The sequence below is a fragment of the Nicotiana sylvestris genome, chromosome 2 (genome assembly GCF_000393655.2).
Source record: "Nicotiana sylvestris chromosome 2, ASM39365v2, whole genome shotgun sequence".
NCBI classification, from domain to species: domain Eukaryota; kingdom Viridiplantae; phylum Streptophyta; class Magnoliopsida; order Solanales; family Solanaceae; genus Nicotiana; species Nicotiana sylvestris.
In genome coordinates, this window is record NC_091058.1 from 207316411 (window position 1) to 207342023 (window position 25613).

The following is a 25613-nucleotide window of genomic DNA, read 5'->3' on the forward strand; positions in this document are numbered from 1 at the left end:
GCAAGCAATGCACAAAGGGTGATACTTGCACCCTTCCCTCAGAGACTGGTCAAACAAAAGAAGGCAGACCAATATAAGAAGTTCATGGAGATGCTGCGTCAAATTCAGTTGAATATTCCTTTGATGGATGCCTTGAGGGAGATGCCCGGTTATGCTAAGATGATGAAATATCTAATGTCACGAAAGTTTGATTTTCAGGATCTATCCACTGTAACTTTAACATAGACCTACAGCGCAGTGGTGGCAAAACCGATGGCTCAAAAGATGTCGAACCCAGGTAGCTTCACTATTCCATGCACAATTGGAAGTTATGTCTTTGCAAAGGCGTTGTGTGATTTGGGAGCCAGCATAAATCTGATGCCGCTGGCTGTGTACACCAAACTGGGCATTGGTAGAGCTAGGCCAACTTCGGTGCTGCTACAGCTGGCTGACCGCACAGTGAAGATGCCCATTGGTATTCTTGATGATGTGTTGGTACACGTGGTGAAATTCGTGTTCCCTGCAGACTTTGTTATCTTGGATTGTCAGGTGGATGAGGAGATACCCTTTATTTTAGGGAGACCATTTTTAGCCACGGGGAGAGCACTGATCGACTGTGAAACTGGGGAATTAAAAATGAGATTGAACGATGAGGAAGTCATATTCAATGTTCAACAATCTATGAGGAGACCCAGTGAATATGCTAATTGTTCTCTAGTGGAAGCAGTGGATGTAATCCTGCAAGAAGATGATATGACCCTAACTGTAAAAGCTCTATTGGAGGCATGTCTGACGAATTTAGAAGAAATGGATGGTGAAGGGTTAGCCGAATGGGTCATGGCACTGGAAGGTCGAGGATTTTGGTCAAGGGAACCTCAGTTCGAGTCCCTTGAGCTAGAAAAAAGGGTCACTCCTCCAGCAAAGCCATCAATAGAGAAACCACCCAAGTTGGAACTGAAGCCACTCCCAGATCACCTCAGGTATGTGTTCTTAGGCCCTGATTCGACCTTTCCTATTATCATATCATCCGGTTTGTTAGATGTGCAGGTAGAACGGCTCGTACAGGTACTGCAGGAAAACAAGACTGCCATAGGCTGGACCATGGCAGACATAAAGGGTATCAGCCCAGCCTTCTGTATGCATAAGATTCTCCTGGAAGAGGGGCACAAACCTTCCAGGGAACACCAACGAAGGCTGAACCCAAACATGAAAGAGGTTGTAAAGAAAGAAGTAATCAAATGGTTAGATGCGGAAATCATCTTCCCCATCTCTGATAGTAATTGGGTCAGCCCTGTCCAATGTGTGCCGAAAAAAGGGGGAATGACTGTTGTAAAAAATGTGAACAACGAGTTGATCTCAACTCGTACAGTCACAGGGTGGCGTATCTGCATGGATTACAGGAAATTGAACACAGCCACCCGGAAGGACCATTTCCCCTACCTTTCATTGACCAAATGTTGGATAGGCTGGCTGGGCGATCGCACTTCTGTTTCTTGGATGGATATTCGGGGTACAATCAGATATCAATAGCCCCCGAAGATAGAGAGAAAACATCCTTCACCTGTCCGTATGGCATCATTGCCTTTCGGAGAATGCCTTTTGGGCTTTGCAATGCACCCGCGACTTTTCAACGGTGCATGTTAGCCATCTTCACAGACATGGTAGAGGATATTATGGAGGTCTTTATGGATGATTTCTCCGTGGTGGGAGATTCATTCGAAGACTATCTTCACAACTTAAAGAGCGTGCTTAAAAGATGTGTGGAAACAAACTTAGTGCTAAACTGGGAGAAGTGTCATTTTATGGTACAAGAAGGTATAGTCCTGGGGCATCGAGTGTCCAGTAAAGGAATTGAGGTCGACCATGCTAAGGTTGACGTGATTGAGAAGTTACCAACTCCCACTTCAATCAAGGCGGTGAGAAGTTTTCTTGGACACGCTGGATTCTACTGGCGTTTCATAAAAGATTTTTCCAAAATTGCTAACCCATTATGCAAACTCCTTGAAAAGTATTAGCCCTTTGTGTTTTCTAATGATTGCAGGTTGGCATTTGAGGAACTGAAGAAGAGATTGATCATTGCACCCATCATTGTTGCACCTAACTAGAGCAACCATTTGAGCTCATGTGTGATGCCAATGACTATGATATAGGAGCAGTCTTGGGGCAGCGAAAAGATAAGCTGATGCACCTGATTTACTACGCAAGCAGAACCCTAAGCGGTGCACAGCTCAATTACACAGTGACGGAGAAGGAGATGTTGGCGGTGGTGTTTGCGTTTGACAAGTTCCGATCATATCTGATTGGTTCCAAGGTAATTATATATACTGACCATGCAACACTCAAGTACCTAATTGAGAAACAGGAGTCTAAGCCGTGCCTGATTCGTTGGGTGCTACTGTTGCAAGAATTCGACCTCGAAATTCGTGATCATAAGGGCACAGAAAATCAAGTCGCTGATCATCTATCGCGACTTGAAGGAGCTGAAAAATCAGCCGAGGTCGAAGAGATCCTGGAAACCTTTCCAAACGAGCAGCTGCTCGCAGACAGTCTTGAAGAAGCCCTATGGTATGCAGATTTTGCAAACTACCTGGCCTGCGGTATTGTTCCCTATGACATTTCATCTGTCCAAAAGACAAGGTTGCATTTATTATTGGGACGAGCCTTATTTGTTTAGAATCTGTGTTGATAATATGATCCGGATGTGTGTCCCCGAGATAGAACAATCTTCTGTTTTGCAGGCTTGTCATGCATCAACATATGAAGGACATTTTGGAGGAGCCAGGACAGCTGCGAAAGTGCTAAAGGCCGGGTTCTTTTGGCCAACAGTGTTTAGAGATGCACACCTATGGGTGAAGGGCTGCGACGAATGTCAGCGAACCGGGAACATTTCCCGTCACCACGAGATGCCCATGAACCCGATTCAAGAGGTAGATGTGTTTGATGTTTGGGGGATTGACTTCATGGGCCCCTTCGTCAGCTCATTTGGCAATAAATACATACTTGTTGCTGTGGATTACGTGTCTAAATGGGTGTAAGCTGCAGTGTTGACCACTAATGATGCAAGAGTGGTGATAGGTTTTGTGAAAAAGAATATATTCACCCGATTTGGGATACCAAGAGAGATCATCAGTGATGGAGGCACTCACTTCTGTAACAGAGCCTTCGAGAAATTGCTTGCAAAGTATGATGTACGCCACAAGGTGGCTACCCCTTACCATCCACAAACCAGTGGGCAGGTTGAAGTGTCTAACAGGGAGATAAAAAGTGTACTAACCAAGGCGGTGAATGCCATACGAACTGATTGGGCAAAGAAGATTGATGACGCACTCTGGGCCTATAGAACTACGTTCAAAACACCAATAGGTATGTCACCATACAAGTTGGTATTTGGGAAGGCCTGTCACCTACCGGTGGAGCTAGAACATCGAGCTTGGTGGGCACTGAAACAATTGAACATGGATCCCGAAGCAGCTGCACAAAATCGACTGACAGAGTTGCATGAGCTGGAAGAATTTAGATATCAAGCCTTTGAAAGCATAAGGCTCTACAAGGAAAGAATGAAGAAGATGCATGATAAGCACATTGTGGACAGAAATTTCAAACCCGGTGACAAGGTATTATTGTATAATCCAAGGCTGAGATTGTTTCCGGGTAAGTTAAAGTCCCGATGGTCAGGACCATTTAGAGTGGTGCAAATGTTTGCAAGTGGAGCTGTCGAGATTGAGCCAGAAAATGGGACAAACAAGTTCTCAGTAAATGGGCAAAGGTTGAAACATTACCTTGGAATAGCTGAAGAAAAATGGAATACAATGGTGATCAATTTGAAAGAACCCCAGTAAGCGAATGAAGAGTGAAGGCTCAACCACTTGCGTCGTGCCGCGACGTTAAATCAGGCGCTGCGTGGGAGGCAACCCACGAATGTGTTGTAAGTGTAGTATGTAACTTAGTGTAAAAAAAATTAAAACAAAAATTTTTGCCAGCCGCGACCGCGGCCAGGACAACGGCTTCGACCGCGGAAATCACTAAGCGATTCGGTTTTTCACCGCGGCCGCAGCTCGGACCGCGGCAATGACCGCGGGAGACTCTGTCTCAAACCGCGACGACGTCCGCTGAATTTTAATTTTTAATTTTTTTATTTTTTTCCCACTCTTCTTTTTAATTTTAAAACCCTTCCCTATATCAAAATAAACAATCCCCCCTCTCCTAAAATCCCCACTTCTCTCTCTCTCTCTAACCCTCCCTTCCAAACCCTCCCCTCCATACTCTCTTCTTCTTCTTCCTCCTTCACAACACCCCTCATCTTCTTCCCCCACCAAGGTATGTTTCCGACCCCCCCTTCTCCTTTCCTTCTATTGTTTTTGTTGCATTATGCTAGTTCATATTATTCTAATGTAGTATTAGTGATAGGATTTTGTTTTGTTTAGTTCTTCTTCTTCTTTTTAGTGTAATTTCGTTTTTAGCATATGTCTGGTGAAGGGGCTGTGTTTTGAATGTTTGGAATGGTATTGTTGGTGGGTGATAGTTAACAAAAAGTGTGGAATGTGTGGGTATAGTAGATAGTTGAATTGGGAAAGTTTTCTTGATTCCCTTGGGGCCATGAATATGAAGAAAATGCCTTGCCCACAATATGTTTGAGAAATTGCCTCAATGGTGATACAAAGAGATGTTGTGACATGGTTTTGGTGAAGTCGGAGTAACCACCCATAGTCACACATTTTAGGCTCATCCTAATACGTATTTCTCTATTTTGACAGGTATTATGAGTTCAGCCCGTAAGAGACGACACACCGGGTCCTCTGCTAGTGGACCAGGAGGCTCCTCCCAAGCTAGGGGCCAAACCAGTGCACCACGGTTTGATAGCATTCGGTTCGTCTCTGCAGAAACAGAGGCAAGGTACAATCAGAAACTTGCTAGGAAGTTACTCCATGAGGTCCATATCGACATGAAGGCTTTGGTGAGGGAATGCCCCAATATGTTTGATGAGCTACGGAGGTGTTAGCTTGAAATCTTCTTTGAGGCTCCCGTGGAAGCAAATATTCAGCTAGTAAGGGAATTCTATGCAAACCTGCCAGAACACGAGGACAAGGTTGTGACTGTGCGCAACACCCCGGTTAATACTGCTATAGAGGTCATCCGCAGAGTGTATCGCCTCCCCGCATTCATGGGTGCAGATCATTACATCATGGCTAGTTGCCCGATGGTTGACTGGGACAGAATTCTGGAGGTCATCTGTATACCTGGTAGACAGCCCAAATGGGTAGCACAACCGATGACTCTGCATTCCAAGTCTCTTACTTGGGAGGCCAAATGTTGGCTCACTGTCATCACCACTCGGTTGCTACCATCCAGCAATACCACCGATGTAAATGGGCCACGGGCCGCTATGATCTATTGCTTCATGACTCACCAAGGGTTTGACGTCGCCCGAGTCCTCTCTAAAGAAATGTCCATCCGATTGCCCGAACTAAGCAAAGGCCACTACTTCCCTTCGCTTATCACCTGTATATGCCGCCTTGCTAATGTTCCCGAGAACTCCCGAGTTGATGGGAAATTACCTATAAAAACCCCTTTCCAGGCGAGAAAAATTGGGCAAGAGGGACGAGAGCCAGTACGACGCAATGATGACTCGTCTGATGAGTCTGAGTCTGAGGATGATTCTGATGCTGCTGAAGCTGTTGAGATCACAACCCCTCCTAGAAGAGACGAGGCAGGATCGTCACAGCCACACCGGAGCACTCGGATGGATGCTTTGGAGCAGGGAATGACTGGACTGCGGACCTACGTCACTGACTTGGGGTCCCGCATGGATGTTGTGGCTAACCGACAGGTGAAGTCGGAAAAGAAATTCATGGGTTGGTTGAGAGCACTTGTCGCACCTGCAACGTGAACCCAGACACAGTTTCAGATCAAGAGTGACCCTTCAGGGAAGTTTCTTTACCTCACTGCTCTTTATATTGTCAAGCCATGGGGACATGTCTTAATTTTAAGTGTGGGGTGGGGGAAACTTCGTTGTATGTTGTACTTGTGAATATTATCTGTTTATTTTTGTTTTGTGTTAGTTGCTTTAGAAATAGAGTACCAGTGTTTTTTTAGGAAGTTAAAATAGAAACGACTTGTCCCGACGATGGATCTCTTTCGGCGGGGTTCTTGAGGGACTAAGTTGAGATTTTTTTTTTTGAAATATAAAGACTCTTCCTAATGACCGATTCTTTAGACAAATTTTCTTGAGGGAAGCTAGTAAATAGAAAATACCAAAAAGTTTTTTTATTTATTTCTTAGGTAGTGTAGTAACTCCCCCTTGGTTTTTCTTTGGGCCTCGGTTCTTTTCCAAGGTTTTAGCTTGAACCGGGTATAAGTAGATTTTTTTTTTGGTTTTAGGTTAGGATTAATGGGTGACGAGCTTAAAATTGAAGAAGAAAAACCCTTAGCGTTCTTACACCCGAACACGATAGACGCTAGAGTGTAGCGCTTAGCTTCAAGGGTTGAATCTTGTTTAAGTACCTTAAAAATTGTATGTTTGTACCTAACTTGAACACTCAAAAGAGAATGTTTTGATAAACTAATCCGGAGTGAGTCATGTGCCATGTGGGTGTAAGTATCATTGTATTCCATGTTGTACATTTGATGCCTAGAACTTGCCCTGTGTATTTGCAAAGCGAAATAGTAGCTTCATTCGGTTTTAGAAGTGATATAGACATTTCTTTGTTGAGACAGACATATAAAGTTAACCCACCTAAATGCATTACATCTTAGTTAACCCCGTTGAACCTATAAGCCTGTTTCTTTGGCAACCACAATGTGAACCTTAACCATTTGTTTGAATAGCCTGCTGTTTGAACCAATTTTCCTCCCTCTCACTAAGCACTAGATTGGTATTGAGATTATGTGAAAATAAAAGTGTGGGGTGGTGGTTTGGTTTTTGAAGTGGAACCATAGAAATAGAGAAAATGTGCAGAATGTGAAGCGTAAAAAGAAAAGCACCACGAAAAAAAAGTTCATATATATTTTGTAGTGATTAATAAGTGGTAGCTTGTACAAATTGCACCTAATGCATGGGGATGTTTAAATAAATGTGGAGGAGTGTTGGTTTACAAAATGATCATTATTAAATTCAACGTAATTGTATTAAAAGTGCTTAGGGAGGTTAGTCACTATATCCAAATGTATCCTACCCGTCCCTTAGCCTACATTACAACCAAATAAAGTCCTATTGATCTTAGACTGAATGGGGCTCGATTAGTCGAGTACTACACTGGGGCAAGCCTATGGTGCATCTTTGTGGCATGTGAATGTTCTTTTTGGAGAGTGAGCGAATTCTGTCTATTTGAGTTCCTAATTGTTATCACTATCATTATATATATGGAACTACTCTCTTGTGTGATGTGAGGGCATGTGATTCACAAAGGAAAGGTGCATCGTGACTATTGTGTAGAGTGGTTTGGGTAAGTGCAAATGTTACAGGATACGAAAAACTTGAATCTTGAGGTAAAAGTTGTTCACTACTAGGTTTAACTCTTGTGAAATGTTCATGGCGTGAGTCGTTGAGGGAAAAGCATAGGAAATGAATTTTTATGGAGTGTGGTGAATTGCTCGAGGACTAGCAATAATTTAAGTGTGGGTGTTGATAATAGGCTATATAGTTGTTATTTACACCATAATTGCCCATGCTTTATTGTTGTTTTATAATGTAAGTTGCCAATAAAATGCTTTAATTAATGCTATTTGGTTTCGCAGGGAATATAAGATGTGAGGAAGCAACATGAAGTGTTTAGAGGCAATAACGTGAAGAAAATACCCACTCAAGAAGTACCCAAATACAAAAGAGCAAAAAGAGAAGGAACGCGGAGACAAAAGGCCCAACACACGCACCGCAGTTGCCACCGCGGTCCGCTCCGCGGTTGGAGGCAGTGTTCTCCGCGGTCGACGCCGCGGCGGCGGCGGCATGTTCACAACCCAGAAGTTTAAGGGGCCAAAGTGTCAATTCGGAAAAACTTTTGTAAAACCCTTATAAGATGTAGGAAACTCGCCCAAGAAAAGGGAGCTTATTTTGAGATTATTTTGGAAAGAAGAACAAGTGTGAGAGATCACCCAAAACATCATAGTTCTTATTTTCTATTTTTCTTGCAATTTTCCATTATGAATATTTTCGTAGTTTATTCTTACGTTGTCATGAGTAGCTAAATACTCTAATCTAAGGTTTTGGTGAAACCCGTTGGGGATGACTTGGTTGTTATATTAATATAGTTTGAATTGGTTGTTAATCTCTATTTGTTCATCTACGTTTTGATTGTGGTTAGTTGAAAAGGCCCTCAATTATCCGTTCCTATTTATATGTATCTTCTTGAGAGAGAGTGCATATTTAGGTATTTGTTTGAACAATACCACTCCTGGAGTATAGACGAGAGTCATAACCGAGGGTTTAGAGATTGGATTAGAGATAACGATATCTCGGGTGCAATCTAAAAGAACGGTAATGTGAATCTAGCTAGCGTAGCTTGAGAGAGTGCGTCTAGTAAATTATCATAATTGCTTGAGAGAGATTTATGATAGCCATAGAGTTCTTGATTGATAGGGACAACTAAGGCATCACTATAAGAAACGTACAACCAAGGAAATCACCAACGGGGGAAACCATTACCTTAGACCTTATTCCAACTGTTTACACATCAAGCATAGTTAATTTTCAGCTGTTAATTATTTTCAAACTTTAGTTGTTAGAATTATCATCAATTGTGAATTACAAAGTTTGGGGAAAATTGATTCTGTGAATTTAGTAAATCAGTCAAAAGTAATTGATAGGTTAATTCTCTGTGGTTTGACTCTGGGCAGAATTACTCAGATTATATTTGCTACGTCCGTGTGTGTCTTTGTATAAGGCATAGTTTGGCGTTATCACGTTCACGTGGTTCCACTCGCGAACGCGTGAGGCAATTTCCTCAGGTGCCAGTTTGTTCTTCGCGAACAGGGAGCTTGGGACGCTAACGCGAGGTTGTGGGGGGAGTACCATTCGCGAACGCGTCGAGGCACTCGCGAACGCATAAGGTAAAGGCCTGGGGGGTCATATTTGTTCTACGCGAACGCGACCATCTGACCGCGAATGCGAAGGCTCTAGGAGCTGAAGCTCCGCGAACGCGATGATCAGCTGGGTCTAAGCCATCGCGAATGCGACAGGCCTATCGCGAACGCAATGAACGCCTGCCCAGTGATTTTTAAACACTAACAGAACATACGAGATTTAACCCAAATTTCATAACTTCTTCTTCCAAACTCCAAACTGGGCAATTTTTGAAAGAGAACTTCACCACAAATCCATAGGTATGTAATCTTAGACTCATTTTCTTCAATTTCCATTAACACCTATTAGATTTCTAGGCCTAAATCATGTTCTTAAGGGTAGAAAATTAGGGATTTGGGTAGAGTTAGGGCTTTTTTGTATAATTGGGATTTAGACCTCGTTTTGGGGTCGGATTTTGGAACTAATTACATATTCGGGCTCATAGGTGATCGAGTTTTGGTCCGGACCTCATGTTTTGACCAAGCGGGCCCGGGGTCGATTTTTAACTTTTTGGGAAGAATGATAGGAAATCTATAATAAGCATTGGGATTGGATTGTTTAGCGTTTATTGATGTTATTAAGTTGATTATGTCTAGATACAATTGATTTGGAGCCAAATTCAAAAGGAAAATCGGTATTTGAGGCTTGAGTTGGCCGTGGAAGTTCGAGGTAAGTGTTTGGTCTAACATTAATTTGAGGGATTAGGAGTCGTGTCTTATTTGCTACGTGGTAACTGTGGAGTAAGACGTATAGGCATGGTGACGAGTATTTATACGTCGGTGTCAAGTATGCCCATGAGTCTTGTATTGTAATTGTTATGACACGTTGTGGTTTATTGCGCTTCAGATGAGGATTGTCATTATTATTCCCTTACCGGAATGTTATTATCATTATTGTTCCCTTGTCGGGATGTTATTATTCCCTTACTGGGATGTTTGTTTTGATATTATTGTTCCCTTGCCGGGATGTTGTTGTAATATTATTGTTCCCTTGCCGGGATGTTCTTACATTGTTGTTGTTACCTTGCCGGGATTCTTTTATGATTGGTGTTGATAAATGAAATGGGAGCGGGTGGCACGCCTGCAAAGGTAATATATAAAATGGGAGCGGGTTGCACGCCTGCAACGGTAGTATATGAAATGGGAGCGGGTTGCACGCCTGCAATGGTATCATATGAAATGGGATCGGGTTGCACGCCTGCAACAGTATTACATGTGTACCTATTTTTCTATTTCCTTATCTTTGCTGGTAATTGATTTATGACATTCCTTATATTTCTCTATTGTCGTTCTGTTGTTACCTGTTACTCCCCGCAGCATGTTTCCCCCGCTCAACTTTAGTTGTAATTATCTGCTTCTATTTCCTCTGTATATGATTTAACTGCACAGTTTTATTTGGTAGTCTGGTCCTAGCCTCGTCACTACTTTGCCGAGGCTAGGCTAGGCACTTACTAGCACATGGGGTCGGTTGTGCTGATACTACATTCTACACTGTGTGCAGATACTGATACCGGAGCGTTTGGACCGCAGTGAGTGTGCTGTCTTCAGTCCATGCAAGTGACCCGAGGTAGTCCTGCAGTCGTCCGCGGGCCTTGGCGTCTCCTCCTATCTTTTCTCTTACTGTTTTTACTTATTCAGAGACAAACTTATGTATTTCATTCAGACCTTGTTTGTAGTATTCTTAGACAGTGTGTGAACTTGTGACACCAAATTCTAGGTAGAGTTGTAGTTAGACTTTCGCAGTTTGTATTAAGATAAATTATCAGATTTTGTCTTCCGCTTAATTATTTTCGCTATTTGTATAATATCTACTCATCACTAATAATGGTTTAAAACTGGAAAAGGTTAAGTAATTAGAATAATTTGGCTTGCCTAGCTTTCACCAGTAGACGCCATCACGACTCCCGAGAGTGAGAAATCCGGGTCGTGACACTTACCTTAAATCCAGAATTTAATCACGAAGGAAGTTCATGGAGCAATTGACAATCATTATGCTCAATCCCAAAGCTTTTACTCAATTGGTTAGAGTGTCGTGCTGATAACATGTTATAAAATAATAAAAGAAGAAAAGTATTGCAGAGCAAAACAGAGAGAGAATTCTTATTGATATGAGATGATTTACAATGGAATAGAACCCTTTATTTATAGGTAGAGGGTGACTTGGCCACCAAGTAATAAACCCTAACTATTTATAATAATAATAATAATAATAGTAGTTTAACTCGCCTATTTTGAATTACTTCATTCTATTTAAAAGAAATTGGAGTACTAATTTGATTATTAAAGAAACCCTATATAAAACCCTTGGTCCTTGTAGATCATTCCTACCATTAATCAAACGATTTGATTCAAACAGCTGCTCCACTGTTTTTACTCTCTACAATCCTCTCTGCATCACATCCAATATCAATGGCAAGCACTGAGCCTAAACTCGAGAACAGGGAAGAGGAAGAAGAAGCAGCCGGAGCCGATGATGAAGATACCGGAGCTCAGGTTGCCCCAATTGTCAAGCTTGAGGAAGTTACTGTTTCAACTGGCGAGGAGAATGAAGATGCCATCGTCGATTTGTAATTCACTTTCTCTTTATTGTGTCAATTGATCTGAAATTAGGGTTTAATTAATTACGCAATTGATCAAATCTGTCATTTTCAATACTCCTTCAAGTGGAATCTAGGATTTGAACTTTATGGATTCGATTCGGGATTCTACGATGAACTCATTTGATTTACTGGGTCGAAATCAGTTGTTTGTACTTATTTAGTGTATTTTTTAAACAACACATATACAGGGTCCGAGTCAAAGCTATCGGATCAATGATCCAGTTTATAAAATATGTCTGTTTTTATATATTCTTCCGTTAGAATGATGTTGGAGTTTGCAGGGCGAGTATCAACACAGTTAATTTGCATGGAAATCTGTTTATTGCTTGTCCATTAATCCAATTCTAGGGTTAGTTAATAACCCAATTATTCAAATATGCCGTTTTAGATGCTTCTTTCAAAATAGAATAACTGGGGTTGGATTACATGTGTCAACACAGTTAACTTTTAGTGTGAATCTCTTTGTTGCTTGTCCAGTAATTCGATTTAAATGTTCCCTTATTTAAAAGAAGATTGGTGGTGTACAAGTGTCAAAGTAGTTAAATATCTGCATCCAGTTGCGGATCCGGGATTTGAATTTTATGGGTTAGGGATTCTAGCATATTGACCTCAAGTGCTAATAAGTGGGTTTGGAATTTAATATTTGTTCATATTTTGTGGATTTCGTAACAAAATATGCAGGGTTTTCGTCAAAGCTATTGGGTTTGGCCGAACCATATGTTACGCCCGTATCCATCCAGATCTCTTTATTACTTGTCCATTAATCCAATTCTAGGGTTAATTAGTAACCTAGTTGTTCAAAGAATGGCTGCTTCAAAGTATAAGTGCCAATGCAGTCAATTGGTCCGCCCCAAATCTGTTCATTGCTTTTGCATTTATCCAATTCTAGGGTCCGGAGTATGAGTGTCAGTGCAGTTAATTTTCCGTCTGAATCTGTTTATTGCTTGCCTGCTGATCCAATTCTAGGGATAATTAATAAACCATTTTCCCAAATCTGCTGTTTAGTGCTCTCACCTTCCAAATGTAGATGGTGGGTTCCGAGTAGGAGTGTCGATGCAGTATATTTGTTGTGTGATTTCGGATCTGATTTTCTTCTTCTCTTTTGAAATAAAATTTGCAGGAAAGCCAAGCTTTATAGGTTCGATAAAGATGGGAATCAGTGGAAAGAGAGAGGTGCTGGAACTGTGAAGCTATTGAAGCATAAGGAAACTGGCAAAGTTCGCCTTGTTATGCGCCAATCCAAGACCCTTAAGATCTGTGCCAACCACCTTGGTCTGTTTTTCTTTTAAAGAAAATTATTTTATGGGGCCCTCCTTATTATGTGAATATTTCATGACAATTCCTGCTAGAGCATTCTATAAAGGGTAAAGAGTAAAGTATCTAAAAGATGTCAATCTTTTTAGAATTGAACAAAATGGAAAGAGTGTCATATATAGAGGAATATAAGAGGTATTAAATAATATTATACTCCCTATATCTATAAAAGGATGATGATATTTTGACTACATGCATAAAGAATGTAAAATTCAGTGTAAAGTAGGATGTAGATTTCTCAACCTTTTTGAAATTAAATTTAATATTTTATAATCTGTTGACTTAGCAGGAATCGTTTGAGTTAGGAAAGAGATTTGTATGTTAGTGTAGATATGTGATTTAGGGAATCTGTAGTCTTAAAGGACCCGTAATTTGTCAAAGAAATTATTGAGTATTGTAATGAAACTTGTTCGAATGAAGTATAATGAATATAGAGGATCTTTATAGCAGTTTACAGTGTAGTTACTTTTCTCCTAATTCTCGTTATGAATCAGTTTCATTTGCTTGGGTGATCTGAAGTATAGTGTCTCTTCTAATTTTTTTTGGGTTTAATTTTTTCTTGACAAGTATATGTTTTGGACGTGTTATCCAGTTCTCCCAACGATGACGCTTCAGGAACATGCTGGAAATGAGAAGTCTTGCTTGTGGCATGCACCAGATTTTGCTGATGGTGAACTGAAAGATGAGCTTTTCTGCCTCAGATTTGCATCTATCGAGAGTGAGTAATCTCAACTCTGGATCACTATCTTTATCTACTTGTTTCTAAGTTTTCTTGTTAGTTAGATGGAGTTCTAGCAAATTAGTGAAGACAATACTTGATAGTTTCTTATTCATCAATCCTTTTCTGCCCTGTTAGCACATCATTATAGAAGTTTTCTCTATCACTATCAATCTAGAGGAGTTATCATAATTACATGTTTCTTATGCTTGGTAGTCAACCTTCCAATCCTTCTCCTTTATCCTAGTCTAGGGCCGGCTATGCTTTACATATGCAGTTGCTTCCTTATTTTTTGGGGGATAAATATAGGCAGTAGCTTCCTTTATCTCTATGGTTGCAAAATCAGCCATTTTATGTATGGATAGATTCTGTTTTTCTCTGAGTGCTTATTGCTTGAGTGTTATTTCCTTTGTTTTAGAGTTTTACGTACTCAGGTAGAAGTTTTACATCTCCACCTCTGTATCATTTATGAGAAGATTCCATATTAGTGACATTTTTTCAGTTGAAATATCAAGATGTATCATGAAACAACTTTTAGAAACTTTTTCAGTAAGAATTAATTTTAAAAAAAGAAACTTATAGCCCGTTTAGCCAAGCTGCAAAAATCAGCTTATTTTGAGAAGTGCTTTTTTTCAAAAGTGTTTTTCTCAAAAGTACTTTTGGTGAGAAGCAGTTTGTGTTTGGCTAATTAGTTTGAAAAACACTTCTGAGCAGCAATTAGTGTTTGGCCAAGCTTTAAAAAACTGTTTCTAAGTGTATTTTTCTCAAAAGTCCTTCTCAAAAAAGTGCTTTTGAGGAGAAGCAGAAACAGTTTTGGAGAAGAAGAAAAAAGCTGCTTCTCCTCAAAAGCACTTTTTTTCCTTCCAGAAGCTTGGCCAAACACCTCAATTTTTGGCCAAAAAAAAGCACTTTTGGCCAAAAAAAAGCTTTTGGCCAAACAGGCTATTATTCAGTTAACATAACCAGTGAATTGTGCTGGGTTTCCGACATACTATGAATTGCATGTTTCTCTCGACTTCTCAAATCCTGATGGGCCATAATTTTCAATCAAACATTAATTTTCCCCCTTGCCATATTTTAACTCTAGTCTGATCCTTTTCCTGTTAGAAACCAACTCAGGCTTGGCTATGCTGTAACTAAAGCCTGTATTTGTGTGTGTTTTTTACTCGGATGGAACTATAAAAAAGACTAGAATCTATCAGAGGGAAAAATTGTTTGTAAACCTTAATTTTTTTTTTGAAATTGTACTTTTAAATATTCCTTTTCCTTTTCCTTTTTACACTCAATTGACGCTGATCTGGAATATTGAACGTCTGAGAAGTGCGAATCATATGATTAGATTTTGAGCCTGCATCAAATTCAGCGATTTAAACCTTTATTTAGATGCCATTCTGTATTTGTTTCCTTTTACCTCTTAGAGCTTTTTGGGTTCATGATGGACCATAATACCAACAAACTATAGGTAGGTACTTTGATTGAAATTATACTGTCTGTGTCCTTTTTTGGGGCATAGATGGTAAGAAAAGTCTCTTCAGGCTAATTGTGTCAAATTGTTATAATTTATCTGAAAGTAATTTTCGTACAAAAATTTGACTAGTAGGCACGAAATAAATGTTAGTGAAGTTATTAAGCTTGTAGATAAATTAGGCTATGAAATAATCAAAAAGATACGAGAGCAAGAAATAAATTTATATATCAACTAAAACATGGATGAAGAACGGAAACACTGTTTTATCCCATGTGTTGGGCAGCAGTAGCCCTGAGGGGTTGGGGTGGTGGTTGGTTGGCTGAGGGTGGGGATGGGGAATAGGTGAGATTTTGGGGGGGGGGGGTTACAGGAGTGAGAAACAGTACTTTTCAATCTTATGTGACACGAAAAAACACTAGGTGATTTCTTCCCATCCGCCAAAACCTTGGTGGGCAGAACCCGGTACTTGTGCTGGTGGGAGGTAGCAAGTACATAGAGGATTAGTCGAGATGCACACAAGCTTCCCAGACATCATCTTTATGAAAAAAAAGAGTCAAATATCCCAGCAGATACCTGAGCTAACCATAGGGTTGATTTTTACCTCAAAAAGCTTTATATGTATATGTTATATAATTTAGTTGATAAATCAGAACAAGAAAGTTTGCTGCACGTGTTTCACATTGGACTTGTGACTTGTCAAAAGGTGAATAAACAGAGTCCATCGCCAAGCTAAATGCACATGATGTGTTTCCTCTTCATCTAAAGTGAAGTGAATATATGGACGTGATTAATTTTTTCCATCTCAGATCTTTAGTCTAAAACTGACCTGTTTTCGTCATTCTTCCTCGAAACTCAAGGCTGCAAATTAGCTGACGGTTTCAATTGCTTCATCGAATCATCACTCTTTCCACTGTAAACCAAAGCCCTAACTTCTGTCTGAATATAAACCTGCTGTCCGTACTGTCCAAAAAGAAAGGGAAAAAGCCTAGTATATTTTGTTTGTTTTTGTTTATGCATGTCTGCAGATGTGTAAGTTGAATATGATTCAGATAGAAAATCTTGGTTGATAAGTTGGGATAGAACTTGGAAGGAGTAAACATTTTTAGGAGTATAGGAATTTGCTCAGCCAATCTGGATACATTTTTTTGTTTGTTTTGATAACCATGGTGTCCGGGCCTGCTTGCGTGCACCTCGATTAATTCCACGGGACACAAGCTACCTCCCACTAGCACAGGTACTGGGTAACTCTATTCACCAAGGCTGGGATAATTGGAAGAAATCACCTAGTATTTTTTCCTACGCTTGGATTTGAACCTGAAATTTCATAGTTCTTAACCTACTTCATTGACTACTAAGCCACACTCTTGGCTGTACCTCTGGATACATCTAAAACTCATGAATTGATGAGTTTATTCTTAAATGTTCTGCTAACTCAATATTTAGAGTGATTTTACTTTTGAAATTTGTGCTTTAGGATATAGATTAGTATCCCCTTTTTGGCCATGCCATACCTCAGGACCATGAACAGTAGGCCTACAACTTCATTGATGTAACTGGGAGAATAAAGAGCAAAAGGAAGTAAAACGAAATAGGTTGAATGGGACATTCCTTTGCTAGAATCATCAGTGCACCCAAAGCCTAGTCTTTGTTTGATTGAGATTCCGGAGAATCCATGCGTCCTATTTTTTTTTTGTTGAGGTCTCTGTTGGCGTCTAGAGAAGAACTGAGCTTGGATCTTTCACGGAATCGAAATATATCTCCATGGCTGTGGTGGTGAAAGACCATGGTCAGTAACATATCCAATGAGTAATATTTCTTAGCTTATTTTTTTTTGTGGAGGGTTGCTTTTTATGGGCTTGAGGAGTGTTTTGGATTATAAGGTGTGGAATGTAACTGGGTGAGTGTGAAAATAATCTTATGATGCATTAGGTCTGTAATACTGCATGCATCACTGCATGTTTGCCTTGAGGGGTTGGAGTTACAGTATTTGACTTTTATATAATTAGATAATTGTCTAGACACTTCAATGGAGAGGGGTCTTACAAGTGTGATGTCTTAAATTTTAACACTGTTCCTCTGTTTTTCCCTCTCTCTTGTCCGATATGATGTTTTAATCTGACTTGTTTTTCTTCTTAGATTGCAAGTCTTTCATGGAGATGTTTCAAGAGGTTGCTGAATCACAAAAGAAAGTGGAAAATGAAGATGGATCTACAGCTGCTGGACTGCTTGAGAAATTAAGTGTTGAAGATAAAAAGGCTGAAGAGAAAAGCGAAGATAAAGCCGAAGACAAAACCAAGGAAGGGGATGGTAAGGATGAGAATCCATCCAAGGATACAGAGAAAAAGGATGAAAGTGCTTCAGCCTGAGGGGTATGCACCCCGTGCACTCGCCCTTGTAGTTTTGAGGTTCATGATGCCATTCCACAATTCCACTTTGAGGTTAAGTGGAATTGTCTTTTGTTTTTTTCTTGAGGTTGGGTTGGGGTTATGGGAACTGGGAATTGGTTGGCTTTATTAGTCTATCATTGAGGCGTGTGAACGTTTACAGAAGTTGTCTCACTTTTAAGGTCACGTTCTGTTTTCTGGTTGAAATATTTGTCGAGTGGGTGTAACAATAGGTTTTGTTTGTATTGTTTGCGCACACAATGTACTTCGCCATTTAGTAATGCGTCTGAGTTTTGAGTCCATTTTTACTTGAGGTTTCAGTTTGATTCATATCTCGACTTCATAGTTTATTTGAAAGGTGTTGCTGGTTAATGCTGCTGCGTCATATTTTGATGTGTTTACTTTGTGCTTTTGTGGACATATCCTTCTCATATCAAATATTGGGGTGCTCAAGGAAATGGGCTCTCTTGATTGAAGTTATGGGACGGTTGAGCTTGCCATTAAATAGGATTCTCTTTTTTGGTATTAGTCCTGCAGTTTAAGTTATATCCACTACAAAGCAGTTACTCGCAGATGGTGTTTATGGCAAACCTAGAGGTGGCAAAATTAGAGTTTTTGGCAAAAATCATCCTTGACCTATAGCCAAAACTTAAAGTACATCCTTGTGATGCTTTAATGAACAAAAAACATCCTTGTATTATTTAAACGGGTACAAAAATGATCCTTGCATTAATTTTTGTTAAAAAAACTAAAGGCAGAAACAAAAGTGCATACCAAGCACCCCTAAAGTTTCCAAAACTGCCCCTCCTGCCAATCATCTTCCACCTTCACCAAAAAAGACAAAGGCTTTGAAATAAAAGTTATATTAGCGTGCACATCCAAACAATGGATCCAGCTTGGTGCAGATTCAAAGTTATATTACGGGAAGAAGGTCGGCCACGCCAGCTTGGTGCTTGTTGATGAAATCAAGTGAAGAGAAAGTCCGAAAAATAAGCTGCATTAAGAATAAATGTAAATATGGAGTGTAATATATTTGTGATGTAGAAGAAACAATCCCAATTAGTTATATGTTCATTGTCAACAATTTCTTTAAATCTTATGATGAATGATCATTTTGTGTGATACTTTTAGCTTCAAGATCAATTCGATTTACCTTTACTTGAACTATTCCAACAAGTTTTAGACAGGGCAACAATCAAATAATGCTTTTATTAAGATAATACTGAAAGTACAAGAGGGGGGGGGGGAGGGGTTGCACTATAGCCTTTCTAAATTTCTAGTCGACTACTCTTCAGACCTAGTCGACTTATGCGGAGACAGCCTGCACAGAACTGTTAGTTCTTTCGATTTAAATAAGTATTAATCACAATAAACAGTAAAGGAACATAATATAATACGAGAACGATAAAGTAAATGACACCAGGAATTTTATACTGGTTCGGAACCAATGTGGTATCCTAATCTAGTCCTCTTGGGTTGCAAGAGTGTTATCTTTTAGAGCTCTTTGTAAATTGAATTGAGTACAACCTTTGTGATTTTTAGCGATCACCACCAACGCTGACAGAGTTGGTTTTCACTCGCTCACCAATAACGACCCTTTGGTTTTCACTCGCTCACCAAAGAAACGAACAATGACACAACCTCTAGGACACACTGTCTCTCCAATATTTTTCTGTCTCTCTTCTCTCTTTTGGGTACACAGTAAATCTACTAAAGTGAATTACAATGCTTGTTAAGAGTAGAATAAAGAACTTGTAGTTGGATAGACAATTATATAGAAGGCTGCATGCTTTTCTTCTTTATTAGAAGCGCCTATTTATATCCTTTTCAACTTGTTCTAGCTATTTCATGACCCAAGGGAATTTTGAATATTTCTCGAGATCTTCGTTGCATCCATTGCTTCCTTGAATCTTGGAGTAATATCTGTATCCATATCTAGCCTTGACATAAATTTGGTCACGCCATGAGATCCTCCTTCGAACCAATATGATTTGTGGCTTTTTGTCCAAGGTTAGATTGCTTCTTATTAACTTGGACAGAATATAGTCTTTGTCTTGCTTGAAATCCTTTCCTTGTGGGTCTCTCCTTAATTGCAGGACATGATAATCTTTCTTTTCTGATCTTTCCAAACATGGCCACTAAGTCTTTGAATATTGATATTCTTTTGTGCACCTGCTAGACTTTCCTTAATAATTGTAGGTAAGAATCTTTGCTTAAAAGCTTCTGATAGTCTTAGATAGATTGGCAGGGCTCATTGTATCTTGACGGATGACAAATAGATATTCCTTGATTTGTTTCCTTGTATGAAATCTTCAGCGGTTTCTTTTTCTTCTACAAATTGTGGTGAATATCCTTTTTGAATTTACTTTCCTTGCTAACTAATATTCTCTTTAGTTGTCCAAAGTTCTTTCCATAATATAGAATATATTATACCCATAATATATTTTCTTTCCATAGAAAATAAATTCTTCTCCCATTATATTGAAAATATTCCTTTCTTGATCTTGGAAAATAATATCTTTCCATAATATAAATTGTACTACATTAATAATATATTTTCTTTCCATAGAAAATATATTCTTCCTTGTCCTTGTAGTAGACCTGTTAAATGGGTCGATCCGACCTCGACCCGAACCCGTTGACTCTTGGCCCGTGGGTCCTTAACCGGGCTGGTCCGGTTCACTTTCTTATAGGGGCCTGTCCGGATTAGACCCATTAATCAAAACATGTTGACCCGACCCCGACCCGTAACCCGTAACCCCTTAACCTGGGCCCTAATGGGCCAAATGTAATTTAATTAAAAAAAGTTAAAAACTAATAAATGATAAAAATTTCAAACTTTTATACATATATATGAACTTGAAATTACTACATGTTCTTGAAGCCAATTAAAATAAAAATGAAAGAAAAATCATACTTTAGTAATATGGAATTCAATTATTTCTGTATATAATACATAAGAAAAATGATATTCTAATATAATATACTCTAATTCTCATTAGCTACTCTATCCACTCCTTCAACATCGGACATGGTCAGATCTTTAGTTGAGTCTGAATCGTCATTTATATTTCCTCGATTTCTTCTTTCTGCATATATCCAATCTCTAAAAGTAACAAGGACATCCAAAGTGCGAGGACTTAAAGATAATCTTCGCTCTCCAAGTTGTAATTTTCCTTGGGTAAATGCATTTTCTGAAGCAAAAGTTGAAACCGGAACCGCCAAAAAATCACGAGCCATTGTAGATAGCACCGGGTTGAATGGATTTAGTTTCTTTTTATAAAAAATATATGTAATATTTTATTAAAATAAATCTTACTGAGCTAGTCGACGTCCAATTAGTCAATTACCCGCTCTACTACCACATTCATAAGGGTGGTCCGGGCCGGTTGACCCGTGGGTTAGTTACCGGTTCGGGTTCGGTCCGGTTCAGTGGGTCAAAATATTGTAGCCTGGCCCAGGCCCCTTAAATTAATGGGTTGGTCCGGTTAGGGTTCTGTGGGTCACGAGCCGGTTGAAGGGTCAATTTTAATGTGTTATGTGGGCCGGTTCGTGGGTCGACCCGGCCATTTGACATGTCTACCTTGTAGTATCTTTTCCATATAGTATCTTCCTTCCACAAAATAATAGATTTTCTCCATAATTTTAGCAACTTTCCTTTCAAGATGTTGAAAAGCTTTCCATCTATAATTTTCATAGATTCTTCTTCTGATATTGTAGTAAGCCATTCAATATTTGAAATTTCGATTTCAAATATTATTCCTTCTAGATTAAATCTCTGAAAATAATCTTCCTTGATAAATTCTTCACAAGATATTTTCTTTCCCATATTTGTTTGGATCTTTACAAACATTTTCTTTCCTGTACAAGAATAAGATTACCACAAGTAAATGTTCTTTGATTAATAATTATTTTGGTTTGTTATCATCAAAATTAATACGTGAAACCTTGGAGCTAACAAATACTCACATTCAAGAAAAATTATGTAACAGAATCAAGAGTCAGGTAAGAGCATGCTCCATAGTTAATTGCTCAAAGCTCACATGTCTAAGGGATGCAGCCAAATGAGCATCTGAAGCACGAATTTGCGTCAGTCTTTCTTGCATATTCTGGAATGAAGGACTATTTAACACATCTGATATTCTATCACCCAGTGATGGGTCCTCTGAGAAATTGACAAGAGCTTCTGCAGCATTATCTCTCATTTCCTCGAACTCGTCCTGCAACATACCTACTAATTGCGGATAGCTCCAGAATTTGCAAGAGCAGCTCTATCTGCTTCATTGTAACTCAACTGGGCGATAGCTCCACAAACCTTCTCCCTCACATCACTGTTTTGGTCTTCCAACAGCTGAACCAGAATCGGAATCAGGAGTAGATCCAAAGTTATAAATTATATATAGGTTTTGTGGAGTTTGGTTGTATTTTAGAGTTTAATCTCCAGTTCTGTAGTTTGATTTTGTGAACTTTTATTTTTGAAGCCTTTATCTTTTTTGGTGAAGGTGGAAGATGATTGGCAGGAGAGGCAGTTTTGGAAACTTTAGGGGTGCTTGGTATGCACTTTTGTTTCTGCTGTTAGTTTTTTTTGACAAAAATTAACGCAAGGATGATTTTTGTAACAGTTTAAATAGTACAGGGATATTTTTTGTTCATTAAGGCATCACATGGATGTACTTTTAAGTTTGGGCTATAGTTCAAGGATGATTTTTGCCACAAACTCGCAGAATTAACTCATTTTTGGTAACCCATCCAACTAAGATGGGTTGAGTTAAGTAGCAAAAATGCCATACAGTTCTCAAGACAAATGAGTAGCAAAAATGCAAAATTTCAGTTTGGTCTACCTTGAGAATACACAAAAATGATGCAACAACCAATTTAAATGCAAGACATGGAAAACAAAACGACCTTTACTTCATTCTGTAAAAACTAAGTGTAGAACTGTTGCAGGAAAAACGTAGGGAGAAGTGAACTATTTAAATCCTCATTGCCATACGAAAGCATATGATGCACCCAATTGCATATTAGTTTCAAAATGATGCAAGGTGGAGCCAGAATTTGAAGTTTATGAGTTTTGAACTTGCTACCGTGTCTATTGCTTGTTTTAGTTACTGGATTCACAATTAAATATTTATAATACTTAATGAATTTCCCAATACAAATACAAGATTTCCGCAAACGCTATTGAGTTTGTCCGAACCCGTGCCTAATACTCTATTTCCGCCCCTACAACAATTTCATACCATCCTACGAGTACAAGACAATAAGACCCTTGTGGTCCGGTCCTCCGGATCTCACGCATAGCGGAAACTTAATGCACTGGGCTGCCCTTTTAAGGAAATAAAAGATACCAGTAACTCTTTTTCATGGAATTTATCACAAAAGCTATTGTTCCACAAACTTTTACAACCACTAACCAACTCGAATCAGCCTGAATGAAGATTTCAGGTGAATCAAACAGATGTACCAAAACCAACACTCATAAATCATAAAATAACCTTAGGTTCACAGCATTCGACCGCATTGTAAGCCTCAATCACAATTTGGCTACATAATCTATTTGATAAAACAGTGCAAACCTCTTCCTTCCCAGAAAAAGCCTAAAACACAGCATTTCATAAAGTAAAATTTGGTACTATGTCATAAGGGTAAGATAACAGGAACAAATAGTATAGTTACATAGACAAGTTCAAGATTTTTACCTGCAGTAAATTTCAAAAACTAAATATAAGCTAACATTTCTGGTATGCTGAACAAAATTGGTACTTGAGATCTAGTCATGAAAAGCTTCCTCCGAGAAAATAATCACAGAATTGGTAGAGGATCTTGGGCAACCTACCACTTTCTCAGCCAATCGAACTAAATATCGAGACACACAGTTCATTGAACAGCTCTTGCACTTTCTTGATCTCCTCGATATAATTATGAACTTCTTCAAAACCATTCCATTCTTTAGAAGAAATTCAGAAAGTTTGAAAAGTTCATCATAATCGCGTTCAGGATCTTCCTTCAGAGACATCCTGAGGAGCTGACAACTTTAACATTCTTGAGGTTAGGAAATCCGAAGCTTGACAGCAAATGAATATCATCTCCTTTAACCAAATATCCTACTACGTACCCCGAGAATAGAAGCTAGAGAACCTAAGTCTGAAGAAGAGTCTTGGTTCGAAGTATTGGGAGAGAGGGAGACCACTGAATCAGTTGGCTTAGCTCTAAAAACTTAGTGACGAGAATCTGTCTTCACAAACCTGCGAAACTTCCCCTTAAGCTGATCAAGCTGTTGATCACTCTGGTCACCCGGATTAAATTGAATGTGCATCGAAGAGGATTCAACCAGAGAAAGAATATAGTCGAGATCAAATGCAGGTCTACGATCAAATGAAAACCGTATTGCACAAAGTTCACGTTCCAAAAGAATGATCATCATCGTCATTTGGCATCCAATACTGTTCCAACTTAAGTCTCTTTAAATTTGACTAAGTGATTTCCAGACGACGAAAACCATCAAAAGAAAGACAACTCCAGAGTTCCCAAAGAAGGACAATTTGACAGTAAGTTCACAATATCGTCATCATCTAACACAATATAGTTCAACTTCAGGGTCTTTAGCGACTTCCACTCTATGACCGATCCTTTACCAAATACGCAACAACTCCAATCCAATGTAATCAATGACGAACAAGTGCAAACAGATAGAGGCAATTTATAAGTGAGATCTTAATCGAATTAACACAATACAACATCTTCCACTTTCCTTTCCACAGCGAAACTAATCCATCGACTGATTCTCCACTCAAAGTTCAAATCGGAGGTGTAATCTAAATGGAGATGGAATTTTTTTATTTTGGGACAAGTGGAATGCATCAAAACATGGTCCACAAAGGATATAAAGTTTTCAGCTTTCTTGAAATTACTACCAACGAAAAGGAAACTATCAATTGAATTCCAAAGATAACGCCACCTTTGTGAGAGAACACATGATGCCACCGCATCTTTGGTTGGCAAAAGAGATAGAATTTGTACCAGGAGTGCCTCCGGCAACTGACTGATACGATCTAGAGGTTTTTCAACTCCAGTGACTCTATTCTTTTGTTTCTTCGACATTGATGAATATCTCAAAGTACTACTATTGCTACTATTACTACAACCGCCATTTTTTCTAGAATGGCGTGAAGCGAGAAAATGATCAAAATGGTCCTTCATGTATAGGGGTTAAGGAATTTTGATCCTAAATCTAAAAGTAACAAATTCCCTCAAAAATTCAATTAAACTTAACAGCGCATCTCGCGAATCCAGTACTTTCAACGCTAAGCCATGATTTTGAAGGATCTTCAGAAGTGGTGCCCCTTTTCTCCTCCCTTTAAATGAGGACAGATGCAGCGCTGCGCCATCAGATTCATCTGAATCCAATACTTTCGACGCTGAACATAAATTTACGTGAAAAAATCTATTAAAATTGCAATAAATAAAGATATGAACGCATAATTTTAAACATACAACGGGTAAAATGCTAAAACCTTACTGGTTGAATCATAGAACTTAGATCCTGGATTCGCCTCTGCGGCCTCTAGCACTAGATCTTCCAGCAAAGCCAAAATCACCGTATATTAATTCTAATACATCTTTTGCTTTCATATGAATCCAACAACTAATCTCTTACCTTAAAAGTCAACTGTTAATTCAACCTATTTCCATAAACAAAACAGTAATATAATTACTAACCTCCTCTCTATGTATAGAATGGAAAGCTCAAAATCCTCATCCATAAAAAGCAAGTGAAAGTCAACGCTTCTAGAATTGACTAATGTTTTCGTGTTTTCTGTTTTTGGGGTTTGAAGTCATCGGAAAGTTTAACTGAAATTTTAAAGAAACGGTTGCTTATAGGGTCTGTTTGGTTCAAAACTAGGTTATACTAGAATTATAGTAATTAGAATAGATAATTTCACCTTTTTATACGGGAAAAATAATCTCATGATTTGGGTATAATCTTATTCTGATTTTAGTGAATACCCCACAACCAAAACTTGACAAATTTCATCTCAAATTTAAATTGGGATAACCCCTAATCCCTGCAACCAAACGACCCCTAGGATTTTGGA

At 39.1% G+C, this 25613-nt stretch overlaps 3 protein-coding genes across 3 annotated transcripts; 2 read left to right on the forward strand and 1 right to left on the reverse strand.

The window, feature by feature from the left end:
• The first annotated feature begins 2101 nt into the window (after positions 1-2101).
• LOC138886211 (uncharacterized) lies at positions 2102-4978 on the forward strand. Its single transcript, XM_070167265.1, has 5 exons — positions 2102-2616; positions 2718-2774; positions 3137-3814; positions 4456-4481; positions 4734-4978. The coding sequence occupies exons 1-5, from the start codon at positions 2102-2104 to the stop codon at positions 4976-4978; spliced, it is 1521 nt and encodes a 506-aa protein (XP_070023366.1).
• A 6269-nt stretch (positions 4979-11247) lies between these two features.
• Positions 11248-17847, forward strand: LOC104237039 (ran-binding protein 1 homolog c-like). Its single transcript, XM_009791108.2, has 4 exons — positions 11248-11600; positions 12754-12905; positions 13540-13665; positions 17270-17847. Exons 1-4 carry the CDS (start codon positions 11443-11445, stop codon positions 17497-17499), a joined length of 666 nt encoding a protein of 221 aa, XP_009789410.1. The 5' UTR covers positions 11248-11442; the 3' UTR covers positions 17500-17847.
• A 5131-nt stretch (positions 17848-22978) lies between these two features.
• On the reverse strand, positions 22979-25439 carry LOC104237040 (F-box/FBD/LRR-repeat protein At3g26920-like). The gene is given in 2 exon segments (XM_009791109.2): positions 22979-24935; positions 25037-25439. A coding segment is annotated over 1 exon segment (699 nt). The 5' UTR covers positions 24718-24935; positions 25037-25439; the 3' UTR covers positions 22979-24018.
• Between the last annotated feature and the right edge of the window lie 174 nt (positions 25440-25613).

What these genes read in the sequence shown, in the direction of transcription:
- LOC138886211 (XM_070167265.1), top strand. Translation starts at nt 2,102, where the DNA reads ATGTGTGATGCCAATGACTATGATATAGGAGCAGTCTTGGGGCAGCGA. An exon ending in TCATCTGTCCAAAAGACAAG is followed by an intron (nt 2,617 to 2,717) that starts GTTGCATTTATT and finishes TCTGTTTTGCAG; the next exon opens with GCTTGTCATGCATCAACATA. An exon ending in TGTTTTGAATGTTTGGAATG is followed by an intron (nt 4,482 to 4,733) that starts GTATTGTTGGTG and finishes CTATTTTGACAG; the next exon opens with GTATTATGAGTTCAGCCCGT.
- LOC104237039 (XM_009791108.2), top strand. Translation starts at nt 11,443, where the DNA reads ATGGCAAGCACTGAGCCTAAACTCGAGAACAGGGAAGAGGAAGAAGAA. An exon ending in GATCTGTGCCAACCACCTTG is followed by an intron (nt 12,906 to 13,539) that starts GTCTGTTTTTCT and finishes CGTGTTATCCAG; the next exon opens with TTCTCCCAACGATGACGCTT. An exon ending in CAGATTTGCATCTATCGAGA is followed by an intron (nt 13,666 to 17,269) that starts GTGAGTAATCTC and finishes TTTTCTTCTTAG; the next exon opens with ATTGCAAGTCTTTCATGGAG.